Source organism: Macrobrachium nipponense, chromosome 22 (genome assembly GCF_015104395.2).
Source record: "Macrobrachium nipponense isolate FS-2020 chromosome 22, ASM1510439v2, whole genome shotgun sequence".
NCBI lineage: Eukaryota > Metazoa > Arthropoda > Malacostraca > Decapoda > Palaemonidae > Macrobrachium > Macrobrachium nipponense.
This window is the reverse complement of record NC_087213.1, coordinates 59,855,546-59,869,362: the sequence shown is the minus strand read 5'-3', so window position 1 is coordinate 59,869,362 and position 13,817 is coordinate 59,855,546. Positions and strand designations below refer to the sequence as shown.

The following is a 13,817-nucleotide window of genomic DNA, read 5'->3' as shown; positions in this document are numbered from 1 at the left end:
TTTGTGCGGTATGATATTAATCGTTTCATTTTGATCATACAGTAGTATTTACGTATACTTGAATGACAAATTTATAAAAAAGGGATTTTGACGTAGGAAAAATCAATTTCTGGGCTCAGCCATGTCGCCCAGGGAAAATATAGAAGGTATTTCTCAATCACTGCTGAATTAAATTTCCAGGTCCTTGGTTTGTTGGAGAGGTAATTGAGGACCACATAGGAGTTGTGTTTGCATGGGGAACCTTTGTTAATAGAAGCTACCTTCCTGGCTCATTGACATATGCCTATGGATTCATGCAGGTATAGTTTTGTGTTCATTTTAGATTAATATCTTATATGTAGTATTAGTTGAATCCCTGCCATTGAATGTTTATCCTTTACTATTAGTGTGTTGTTTTTAATTTGTAGGTTAGTATTAATGGTAAATGGACAAGTTAGTTTGTTGTAAATTATGATTATCATGGATTAATCTTGATCCAGGCAGTACTGCAGAAATTAGAAAACTAGGTAACACATTGTCATAAGAATTAACTGGAAATTGATATCTGAAAATATAGCTGTATGTTTTAATCATCAAAGGGACATTTTTTGTGTGTCTTATTGTTTAACCCTCTTACGCCGATTGGACGTATTAAACGTCGAGTCAAAATGTCTCCAGTATGCCGATTGGACGTATCATACGTCGGCTCAAAAAAGTTTTTTTAAACATTCGCGGAAAAATACTTATAGGCCTACCAGCCAAAAACTTTTGTATCACGCGCCTTGGGGGATGCTGGGAGTTCACGGATCAAGGCGTTGTTTTGTTTATAATCGCTACGCAGGCGCGCAAGCGCGAATTTCTTTCTTATCGCACTAAAAAGTATCAGTGACACATCTCGGAAATTATTTCGTCACTTTGACATAATTTTTGCACCATTTTAAATTATCCTTTACATGAAGTATTATATATGAAAATGTGCGCAATTTCATGTAAAATACAACAAAAAAATACTCATGATTGTAGCTTTTATCAGTTTTGAAATATTTTCATATAAATAACGATAAGTGCAAAAATTTCAACCTTCGGTCAACTTTGACTCTACAGAAATGGTCGAGAAACGCAATTGTAAGCTAAAATTCTTATATTATAATAATACTCAATCATTTGCCTTCATTTTGCAACAAATTGTACGTCTCTAGCACAATATTTCGATTTATGGTGAATTTATGAAAAAACTTTTTCCTCACGTTCGTGCGATAACTCTTCCGATAAATTTTTTCGTGCGATTGTCCTAATGTTTGCACCCTTTTAAATTTGCCGTTACATAAAGTTTTATATATGGAAATGTGTGCAATTTCATGCACAATACAACAAAAAACAACCCATGGTTGTAGCTTTTATCAGTTTCGAAATATTTTCATATAAATAACGTTAAGTGCAAAAATTTCAACTTTCGGTCAACTTTGACTCTACCGAAATAGTCGAAAAACGCAATTGTAAGCTAAAACTCTTATATTCTAGTAATATTCAATCATTTACCTTCATTTTGCAACGACTTGGAAGTCTCTAGCACAATATTTCGATTTATGGTGAATTTATGAAAAAAAAAAAAAAAAAATTTTCCTTACATTCGTGCGGTAACTCTTCCGAAAAAATCAGAATTTTTTTGTGCGATTGTCGAAATGTTTGCACCATTTAAAATTAGCTGTTATATAAAGTTTTATATATGAAAATGTGCGCAATTTCATGTAGAATACAACTAAAAATGATTGAAGGTTGTAGCTTTTCTCTTTTTTCGAAATATTTGCATATAAATAACGATAAATAGAAAAAAAACAACGTTCGGTCAAATTTGACTCTACCGAAATAGTTGAAAAACGCAATTGTAAGCTAAAACTTTTACGGCCTAGTAATATTCCGTCATTTTTCTTCATTTTGAAACAAATTTGAAGTCTCTAAAACAATATTGTGATTTATGGTGAATTTTTGAAAAATATATTTACCTTCACTCCGCGCACCGATTCGCGGCCGCAAGTCTCCGAAATACGTACATCGCATTATCCTAAAATTTGCTCCTTTTCATATTAGCCTTTTTATAGAGTTTCATATATCAAAATGTGCGCAAATTCATGAAGAATACAATAAAAAATAATTGAAGGTTGTAGCTTTTTCCATCTCCGAAATATGTGCATATAAAAAAATATATATATAAAAATTTCGACATTCGGTCAAATTTAACTCGTCCGAAATGGTCGAAATCTGCAATTCTAATCTAAAACTCTTACAGTATCGTAATATTCAATCATTTTTCTTAATTTTGAAACAAATTGGAAGTCTCTAGAACAATATTTAGAATTACGGTGAATTTTTGAAAATAACATTTTTTTACGTCCGCGCGTTACGAATTCGTACATCATTTTGTGATAATATTTTTCCGGTGTTGCTTTTATTGTTTTACTATGTATTATATATCAAAAGGATTGCAATTTAGTGTACAATACAACAAAAAAAAATTAACTCGTTAGCTTTTACCGTTTTTTGCACAGCATGATTTGAATACAATTATCTATGAATTTTTTTTTTCCCTACCATATATCGCATTATTTACATATGATAATGATATTATTTTTCATTTCTGATGATTGCATACTAAACTTCAGGCAATGAAAAAAAAATGAGCCAAAAATGAACTCTTAATCTTCAAAAGTAAGCGCGCTGTGATTTTTTGAAAAAATTATTTTTTCCGCTTCCGCGCTCACTCCAAACCGGCGCCGGCATACAGGAGAGGTTTTGATTTTTAGGGCTTCGGCGTAAGAGGGTTAATTTTTAGGGGTTATGATTTATGAAACAAAGTCTAATGTATTCATCAGGAACAAACTCTTGTTGCTAGCAATGAGAGACTTGAGAATTTGATTTGAGTTGTCTGTTTGAATTATTTATTGATAATGTGAAAGGAGTGTTATAGTATGGTGCTTTTACTTATGCCAGTTAATTTTAGTTTTTAAATATTCATGCTCCAAAAATGTTGCCATTCTTGTGACTTGCTAACATATGAAGTAATACAGTATTTGTTCCTCTTGTTTAAGTCACTCTAGGAAAATAATTTTGTGACCTGAAGTATGAGTGATAATTCATCCACTTTGTGTTCCTGTAGGGTGTTATCACCTATACATCCCCTACATGGCATACTTTAGGTTTAGATGGCACCAAAGGTTCTTTGCAATCCTTTTAGCCCAGCTGCAATGCTTTCTGTTGTTTACTTTTTGTCCAATCACTAATTTTATCACCAAGCTGTCCAATTTTATAATTGTCTTTCACTAATTTTCACCTTTCACCTAAGAGGAAAGTCTTTGGGTAAACATTATAAGAGTTTAGTAACATGCCTAAGTGGTCTCATTAAGTTGGAATAATATATGTATATTGATGATTTTGTAGTAGCCTGCACAAGCTCATCTTATTAATAATGGTCAAACTAATTGGGAATCATTTTTCTTTTCAGTTGCTTTTGTTCCAGTTCCCACTTATTTTTGCTATTGCTCACTCCGTTGATTTTAGGTAAAGTGAATTACTTTTTTCCATTATTTGTAAGTGATGACAACTGGAAGAATAGCATTTAAATTTACTGTTAAACTTTTTTGGATATCTGTTATTGATAGTTAAAGTTGAAGAATTATTGTGAATATTTGTATTATACCTCATTTGTTTGTTTAGCATTGACCTCATTTCATTACCCAGGAGTTTCAATTTTGAGACATCTTTTCCATTGTTTTCCAGATTTTGGTCATTGTACATAAGTCCTGTCTGCAGCTTTTCTAGATATCTCTGCCGACATGTATGTCTCCTCATTCTAATTACCATTCAGGTATGGTGTATGTGAAAATGGCTTAATGAAAAGAAATTCTTACCTTCAAAAATTATGAAATTGTGATTGAAACTTCTTAGGAAATTTACTGAAGCACAGTTTACTGAAGATGTATAATGCAGTATACTGCTACCAAATACGTAGACATGATTATAATACTCTAGTACTCACAAAGTTTATGATTGGTTTATAATGGGAGTGTCATTGTTTTTCAGTTAATAGCTGCATATTTCTTTTACCTGGCATATGGAACAATGGCAATGCTTCTAGGACCATTGCGCACATGGTCTGCTATTTTGGGTTTAGTGTTGTGGCACCAGGCCACAACGATGCATCGAGACCTTTTGAGGTATGTTTTGTTAGTGATTCCTCTCTTGTCATTGGATGAAAGTAGTACATATTAGTTTTCTTAATCACAGTATGTAGAAGTGTCCAGCATGAGTGCTGATTCTGTGTCTTCATGAACATAGTACTGTATTTTAAGTTTAGTTCATTTGCAGTAGTACATCATGACTGTTCTCAGGGCTGTGTTATATTTATTACACCAGCCTCTTTTGTAGTTCATAAGAATTTTCTGGAATATAATTAATTTATTTTTGTTATTAGCTTATTAGGTCATCCTAGATTATTAAATTTGGTATGAATTTGAACTTGAGATTGTTTCAATACATTGTAACCGAAGATCAGGTGTAAAGACAGTTAAGTACTTTGTTAGAAATATTTGAGGTGAATATTTTGTTGTTCATATACGAAACAAACCTTCGGTCTTAACAATAGGATAAATACTCGGCGCCAGATGGAAACCGGTAAAGTTTAAAATAATTGTGTACACAAGGGACTATTGGCATCTGTGCTTGGTCACGAGACATGTGGGGCCACCCACATACCCCTCATTAACTAGTGACCCCTTCAGTTATTTTCTTACCGCCTTTAAGTGAGGACGTGGTTTACTCCGTCCTTTTAAAGCCAGTTTAGTTTGCCCCCTTTTGTTTTCAATTTGTTGTTTGGAATTCCCGGGTATGTGAACATGAAGCTTTCTCATGCTGCGAGACTTCCTGGATATCACAAGAAGCAGTTATACGCCCTGTATTTTCTTCGACGGTTTCGACGTCGATGGAAACCGTTGAAGTACTCTTCGTGTAGTAAGTCATAGGTGAAGAAACTCTTAAGGTATGGTTAATTCGTTACCTGTGCTTGGGAATATTGCATATTCATATAGATTGCCTGTAGTTCAAAGCTTTGATGTACTATCTGGATGTGCTTTGGGAAGTAATTATGACTAATTGTGCTCCTTTCCCTGCGGGGAGAGGCGTGCATCGCCATCTTGTTTTCGTTCCAGATACATGGGTAGAGAGGATGCAGGTGTGCTGTCTGCGTTAGGCTTATCAGGAGAACCAACCCAAAAGGACAGTTGGTTTGATGTTTAATGTCGTGTTGCCATCCAGGATCCCACGTGATGGATGTCCCTTTTATCCTGACATGCACTAGATGGCGGTCGGATGCGTCGCCATCTGTAAAGAAGCAGATAGGGCAACAAAACAGCCTTTAATGTCAGGTTGCTATGACTACGAGAATAACATCAACAGCCTTGCACTTCTGGTAGGGTGCTGGCTTCACATTTGAGTTGCTCAGTGACGTCATAAACATGGCGACCGCCATGACGTCTCTTCACAGCTGCGGCCTACACAAAGGCATGCTTCCATTTTCATTTCGAGGTACAGAGTACTTTACAACTATGCTTTTGGATGGTAGTTTTATAATGCACATTGTTTTTGAGAAAAATTACAAGCGTTAGGAGATATAAGTCACATAATGGAAAAAACAAGTCTTTCCTCTGTATCCTTCCGCTTAGGCGACTGGCTTTGATGCCAGTGCATTCTCCTGCTAATCCTGGAAATAATAGGGACTTCGTAGCTGATCCTCGAGCCAAGAGAAGAAGTTTCTTCTCTATCTTCGAGCCAGGATTGTTACATCCCTATTACAGTGGGCCCCGCGTATTCGCGTTCTCCGGATTCGCGGACTCACACATTCGTAGATTTCTCTCGGGAATGTTTCCCCGCATTATTCGTGGAAAATTTGCGTATTCGCGGTTTTTCTCTATGAGAAATATCCACAAATTCCTGGTTTTTTTAATTAATTTCATCATAAAACGCACTTTTTGTGATAAAACTATTAAAAAAACCAAGTATGAAAATTTTGTGTGGTTTTTCTTGAGTTTTAACTAACAAAATAGGCTGTTTTTGTACATTCAACTTCCCTATCAGATATATACTTAGCTAACGACCGACAGAAATTCGAATTTCGTGGCACACGCTACAGGTAGGTCAGGTGATCTACCGCCCTGCCGCTGGGTGGCAGGAATAGGAACCATTCCCGTTTTCTAATCAGATTTTCTCTGTCGCCGGTTCCGGTAACATCGTTGCTGGTTCCTCCTGACTTGACTTTCGTTTTTCATCGCCGTTGATCTTCTGGACTGATTTATTTGGTGACGTATTGGATCTTTGGTTTGGCATACGCATTTGTGGACTGTTTTTTGGATTTTGCTTACGGATTTTTCTCAGGATGTCGGACTCTAACTTTGCAATTAGAGTGTGTGTGAATGAGGGTTGTAGCGTAAGACTACCAAAGGCTTCGGTAGATCCTCACACTGTATGCAAGAGGTGTAGGGGGAATGAATGTTCTGTTTCTAACATGTGCAATGAATGTATGAATATGAGTGAAGAGGAATGGAAGACTCTAACTTCCTATTTAGGAAGTTAGAGAGGGATAGGGCTAGAAAAGCTTCCTCCAGAAGCTTGAGTAGGTCTCGCTCTAGCGAGCCAATTAATGTAGTACCACCTAATCCTCGAGTAGTTGTTGCTTCCTCACATACAGTATCAGCACCTTCTCCCTTCACAGAAGCTTCAAATTCATCCATGGAAATTGCAGATTTGAAGGCTGCCCTCAAAAGGATGGAGCTTAAAATGCTAGCTCTAGAAGGTAAGCAAAGTGCAGTGGAAAGTGATTATAGTGTTCCCAGTGCAGTGGAGGGGGCGTCTGATCGGCTCTGCAATGCTCCCAGGCCTAGACCTCTTCCAAGCTCCCAGGCTCAGAGGAGAAGGAATGTCGAAAGCCGTACGGAGGTTATGGAGAATCCCCACCGATCAGGCGTCCCTTCGGCAGGATCTGTGGCGTCCCAGACTGCCAAGGTTCGCCATTGCAAAGGCATCCTTAAAGAGTGTTTCTCCTCGTCCGATTCGTCGTCTCACAGACAAGGGTGGAGTTCGGATGATTTATCACATCCTCTAAAGAGAAGTTGGAAAGCTCCCACTTTGGACTCGAGCCCGGAACGCTTTCCGGAAGATTCGCCGAAGGATAGGAAGAGAGCTAAGAGAGCCCTGGCTACGCCTGCTTTCGGCTCGGAGTCTCCTTCTTCCTCCAGACCTCCTTCCCCTACTGATAAGGAAAAGGAAGATGCAACTACTAGGATTCTCCTAAATATGCAGGAGCAAATCTCGTCCTTGGTGGGAGTTCTCACGAAGGACCCTCCTCGAAGGAAGGACTTTTCTTCCTGTGAAAAGTTCATCTCGTCCTATGGACGTTCCATGCTACAAGCGCCGCTCCTCTACTCCTCGTCCGAGGCGCGAGGCGCCAGCTACTAGAGAACCTTCGGTTATTCTTCGGTCTCCTATCAAGCCTTTTTCTGTGAATGCAGGATCCTCGGACAGGACATCTAAGCGCTCGGCGCCAGCCAGGCACGAGGCACCGGGATCTCCCGCATCGCCTTACGAGAGAGAGGTCAGCCGTGAGGCTCCTCTTATTAGCTTTTCGCAGGATCAGCTTTCTCCTGGCAAAGGCGCAAGATGTCGCACAGGCGGCCGTCGCCTTTGTCAGGATGGTTCTGATACTGAGAGAAGCCCTTCTTCAATTGCGCAGAAGACTGCTGTATTAGGCAGTTCTCACCGTAGGCGCTCTCCTTCGGTTGATCGCTCTTCTCCCATCAAAACGAGACAGGAGCTTGAGGAGATTTCGGCTCTTTTGCTGCAAGAGTTTGGAGACTCCCTCAGTCCTGCCGCCCCTCCTTCTCCACGTTCTTTGTTTTCTAGTATGAAGACCGCTTAGTCCTCCTCCTTCCTGAAGATGCGCCCTGCCATTTCAATGAAGAAGGCTCTATAGTCGGTTGGATCGTGGCTCCACACCAAGGAAGAAGCGGGGAAGACTGTCTTTGCATGCCCACCCTCCAAGCTTTTTGGGAGGAGAGGCATTTGGTATATAGACAGGGGAAGCCAGGGGACTGGCTCTCCCTGCGTCGGCGGAAGTAGATTTCTCCACACTGGTGGACTCAATGAAAAGACACGCCCTTACTACAGCCAGAACCACTTGGGGAATGTCGGAGATGGACCATCTCCTCAAGGGATTATTCCATGTACTGGAAGTTTTTAACTTTCTGGACTGGTCCCTTGGGGCGTTGGCCAAGAAAACACAAGACCCAGACTTCCTGAGCCCCGATGTCCTGCGTAGCATTTTAGCATGCATGGATAAGACTGTACAAGACGGTTCTGGTGAAGTGGCTTCGCTTTTTGGAGCAGGTATCCTCAAGAAGAGGGCGGTTTTCAGCTCTTTTCTTACAAAAGCTGTATCTCCGGTTCAGAGGTCGTCCCTGCTTTACGCCCCTCTGTCGAACCAGCTTTTCCCTTCTCAGTTAGTGAGAGAGATTTCTCACTCGCTCACTGAGAAGGCTACTCAAGATCTGCTGGTTCAATCCGTGACAAAACCTCCTGTCCCAGTAGTGAAGAAGGAGTCTCGGAATACACAGCCGCCCTTTCGAGGAGCTGCCTCTTCTCGATCCTCCTCTAAAAGGAGAGGACCTGAGAAGAGAGGAAGGTCTTCCTTCAGACCAATCAAGAAAGCTAAATGATGCATCAGTCCTCCAAACACCTGTAGGTGCCAGGCTTCGGAAGTTTGCAGAAGCATGGGCCGTGAGAGAGGCAGACTCCTGGTCCCTCTCGATCGTAAGGAAGGGATATATCATCCCCTTCAGAGACAGACCGCCCTTGACTACTACCCCAAGGGAACTGTCGGCACCTGCCCTGAGAAGAATTCTCCTGGATCTTGTAGACCAGATGTTGGAAAAGGAGGCTATCGAATTAGTACAGGATCCCCACTCCCAAGGCTTCTACAATCGCCTGTTCCTCGTCCCGAAAGCTTCGGGGGGGTGGAGACCTGTACTAGACGTGAGCACACTGAACTGATTCATAAAGACGATATTCTCTATGGAAACAACCGCCTCGGTTCTTGCGGCTCTACGTCCTGGAGATTGGATGGTCCCTAGACCTGCAAGATGCATATTTTCACATCCCCCTGCATCCTGCGTCAAGAAAATATCTTCGGTTCATGATCCAGGGGAAGATATTTCAGTTCAGGGCCTTGTGCTTTGGCCTGTCTATGGCCCCTCAAGTGTTCACGGGCCTTATGAGGAACGTAGCACGTTGGCTACATCTGAGGGGGGTGAGCATATCACTTTACCTGGACGACTGGCTCATCAGAGCCAGATCGGAACACCAGTGTTTGGAGGACCTGACAACGACCTTAGACCTGGTAAAGTCGCTCGGACTTCTTGTGAACCTCGAGAAGTTTCAGATGATCCCCAGCCAGAACATTGTCTATCTGGGGATTCAGATGGATTCTCGGGGTTTTCGAGTTTTTCCGTCGTAAGAGAGAATTGTTCGAGGCTTGGAAAAAGTCTCAGCCTTCTTAGGGAAAGAACGGAGCTCAGCGAGGGAATGGCTCAGCCTTCTGGGTACCCTTTCCTCGCTGGAGCAGTTCTTTTCCCTGGGGAGGCTCAACCTCAGACCCCTGCAGTTCTACCTGCAGAAGATGTGGGATCGGAAGAAAGGAGATCTTTCGGACTCCTTTCCAATTCTCCCAGAGATCAAGACCCACTTGACTTGGTGTTTAGCTCCTCTCAAGAGAAACGAAGGATTGTCCCTTTCAATTCGGAGCCCGAGCCTAGTGTTATTCTCCGACGCCTCGGAGACAGGATGGGGAGCAACACTGGGAACAAGAGAGGTGTCAGGCACCTGGACAAGGGAACAGGTGTCCTGGCACATCAACACGAAGGAGCTTCTGGCTGTACACCTAGCCCTGAAGTCCTTCGAATCCGAGGTCAAAGGCGTGGTAGTCCAAGTGAATTCGGACAACACCACGGCTCTGGCTTATATTCGAAAGCAGGGAGGGACTCACTCTTTCTCCCTCTACGAATTGGCAAGAGCTCTTTTGATCTGGGCGGAGGAACGAGGCATCACCCTCCTTACAAGATTCGTTCAAGGAGTAAAGAACGTAAGAGCGGACCGATTGAGCAGGAAGAACCAGGTCCTTCCAACAGAGTGGACCCTTCACTCCGCAGTTTGCCAAAAGCTCTGGTCCCTGTGGGGAAAACCGCAAATAGACCTGTTCACCACGTTCCTCTCCAGAAGGATGGACAATTTCTGCTCGTCGGTCGAGGATCCCAGAGCAATAGCGGTCGATGCCCTTCTCCTAGACTGGTCGGGCATAGACGCTTACGCCTTTCCCCCATTCAAGCTTCTGGGGGAAGTATTAAGAAAGTTTGTGGCCTCGAAAGGGACGAGAATGACCCTAATCGCCCCCTTTTGGCCCGCTCGAGATTGGTTCACAGAGGTACTGGAATGGACAGTGGACTTCCCCATATCTCTTCCCGAAAGGACAGATCTGCTCAAACAACCCCACTTCGAGAGGTATCACAAAAACCTCCCCGCTCTCTCCCTGACTGCCTTTCGACTATTGAAAGACTCGTCAGAGCGAGAGGCTTTTCGCGAAAGGCTGCCAGCGCAATCGCCAGAGCCTGCAGGTCTTCAACCTTGCGGGTTTATCAATCGAAGTGGGAAGTCTTCCGTAGATGGTGTAGGTCGAAGAAGCTGTCCTCCTCCAATACCTCTGTGACAGTCATTGCTGATTTTCTTCTCTTCTTGAGAGAAGAATCGCATTTGGCTGTTTCCACCATCAAAGGATACAGGAGCATGCTCTCCGCTGTATTTAGGAATAGGGCCTGAATATAGCAGAGGACAAAGATCTTCATGATCTCATACGGTCCTTCGAAACTACTAAGACTAGATCCTCTCGCACTCCTAGTTAGAATCTCGACGTGGTTCTCAAGTTCCTTACTTCGGACAAGTTCGAACCTCCTCATCAAGCCTCGTTTAGAGATCTCACGAGGAAATGCATTTTTCTCTTGGCCCTCGCTACTGCCAAGAGGATTAGTGAAATCCATGCATTAGATTCTCGTGTAGGATTTAGAGGAGACTTGGCAATATGTTCTTTCCAACCTTTGTTTCTGGCAAAGAACGAGAACCCTTCTAACCCCTGGCCCAGAAGCTTTGAAGTCAAGGGACTTTCTCCTCTTGTGGGGAAAGAGATAGAAAGGTCTCTTTGTCCAGTCAGAACACTGAAGTTTTATCTTCAGAAGAAGAATCAACTGAAGGGTTGCCGACAGTCTCTGGTGTGCGTTGAGGGACCCGAAAAGACCCATGTCAAAGAACGCCCTGGCCTTCTTTGTGAGAAGTGTTATCTCAGAAGCACACGATAAGTGCCAAGTTGACTCCTTTAAGCAGCTAAGAGCTAAAGCGCATGAGGTGCGAGCCGTTGCGACTTAGCTAGCTTTCAATAAGAATATGTCAGTGAAAGATATTTTAGCTGCTACATTCTGGAGATGCAATTCTGTCTTTGCTTCTCATTACTTGAAGGATGTCAAGAGTTACATACAAGAGATGCTTCTCTCTTGGTCCGTATGTTTCGGCGGATACGGTGGTGTTGGGACACGGAGCAGATACTGATCCTTAATAAATTTATTTTGTACAATCAACTCCCCTGTCAGATACGTACTTGGCCTTCTCCTGGCAAGGGCGCAAGATGTCGCACAGGCGGCCGTCTCCTTTGTCAGAAAGGGGCTGGGTGTGTGTCTGACAGGTGAGTGTGTAAAAAACTTATAGTGTGGCTGCTGTGAAGAGTTGGAAAAGGCTAGAATCAGGGGCATCGTGACTGATCCTTGTGTCAAGAGGAGAAGAATAATTTCTTCTTCATCTTCGAGCCAGTACTGTCACATCCTTGTAAAGTAGAAGTGCCACAGAAGGTTGGGTCTCTTGATCTTGGCTGCAAGAGTACCATAAACAGCCTCACGCTTCCATCAAGCGTGTTGACGTCATAGCTAAGACCGCTTGTAATGGCAGTAGTCATGACGTCACAGCCTACTGATTCTCGATTTACTTCGCTGCCTCTGGAACCTAATACGCTTTTTGACTCATTGGTACACACAGTAATGAGGAATAAACAGGATCTACAGGTGAAAATGGCTAAGTAAGACAAAAAGAAAAGGCGTGATTCGCCTTCTTCTTCGTCTTCTTCTCTAGATGATGTCATAGCTAAGTTCAATGGCATCACTAAGTGTACACCGCCAAGCGTTGGAGGATACGGGATTTCGTGACTGATCCTCGGGACAAGAGGAGAAGAGTGAATTCTTCTTCATCTTTGAACTAGGACTGTCACAGCCCAATCAGCAAGAAAATCAAGAAGTCAGTGGCTGGTAAGCTCAAAGCAATCGGATGAAGCCGTTTACAAGAGTCAGAACGTGCGAAAGCACCAACTGTCGCTGGGCTAGCGGCCGACGTGGAGTTGCCAGTGGTGACTACAAAGAGTCTAAGAGAGACTACATTGCTGTGGCTCAACTTGATACATACGCCGATGCTTTTACAAATGTTTTCCATGGACTCTAGCTGTCAGAGTAATAAAATATGATAAAATAGCTCTCATATATGTATAGTATAGGATTGCAAACAGATACCTTCTTAAATCCTACTGACTATAATATTTTCAAGATCAAGCCATTAACGGCCATTAAGGATCAAAGGTGCCGAGGCCGTATGGTTGGACAACCATGACGCATGCTAATAATACCTTCTCAAATCCTACTGACTATTCGGATTTGAGCCATCAGTGGCCATTAAAGATCATGGGTGTCGTGGCCGTATGGTCGGAAGGCCATGACGTATGCAAATAGATACCTTCTGAGAGCCTACTGACTATTCAAGATCGAGCCATCAGTGGCCATTAAAGATCAAAGGTGCCGTGGCCGTATGGTCGGACGGCCATGACGCACCCGGACGTTTGTCAGAGGGTAGGAGTGAGTTAACGTCTCCTGTGGCTGAACACAGTGCGTTAGAACCGGAGGGAAGAGAAGACCAAGAGTTTCTGGCTTCGTATGAGGTGGTGATTGATTTGATTAGTCAATTCAGTAACCTTTTGGGGAGCCAGCATGCTTCCCCTTGGGATTGACATGGTGTTTGGTTTGAAAAAGGATACGAAAGTGTATGAATTACCTTGTTCTAGTCATGTAGAGTCCATTTTACAACACGTAAAATGCACAGATTGATAGAAGGATATGGATACCTCTTAGTAATCGTATGCAGCCCTAATGGTGGGAAGTAGCAGACTTTGGGTTGACTCCAGAAAACTTCAAACCTTTACAGGTAAGGAGAATTCCCATATTTTATATATACTTGTTGATATAAGCTGGTTTCTTCGTATAAGAATATTGACCAAACGCTTCGACTCTTACACAAGTAGTTAAAGTTAATCGAAAGCTTGGTTCCTTGAAAATACTGTAGAACCATTTTTCTTAATGAAATTAAATGGGAACTTAAGCCTAAAGAAAGAGGTGAATGTCATCCTTTCGTCACATAAGGTAGCCAAGCCTAAGTAGGGCACTTGTAACCTAAAATGCTATAGCCAGGATAATTGGGTCATTCCTTTTAGCCTAACAAGTAGTTATATTCGTAGCCTATTCCAGCCAGTTTGAGTCTACTGCTACTATCTTAGTTAATCTGAGTAGTAGTTCTTAGCTTAAACTGTCCGAACTAACTGGTTGGGTTTGCATGTGCTGGCTTGGGCCAACTAATGGTTGCGGTTTGGCTTTCAAACCTGCATT

General features: G+C 42.3%; 1 protein-coding gene across 4 annotated transcripts in view; it reads left to right on the top strand.

The window, feature by feature from the left end:
* LOC135198707 (transmembrane protein 62-like) overlaps window positions 1–13,817 on the top strand; it is a 93,641-nt gene that overhangs the window by 46,390 nt on the left and 33,434 nt on the right. For all 4 annotated transcript variants that reach the window (XM_064226555.1, XM_064226558.1, XM_064226556.1 and 1 more), the window contains 4 exons: window positions 181–299; window positions 3,479–3,534; window positions 3,754–3,841; window positions 4,057–4,190. In XM_064226555.1, the coding sequence (XP_064082625.1) occupies window positions 181–299; window positions 3,479–3,534; window positions 3,754–3,841; window positions 4,057–4,190 (397 nt within the window). The remainder of the gene's footprint in view (window positions 1–180; window positions 300–3,478; window positions 3,535–3,753; window positions 3,842–4,056; window positions 4,191–13,817) is intronic.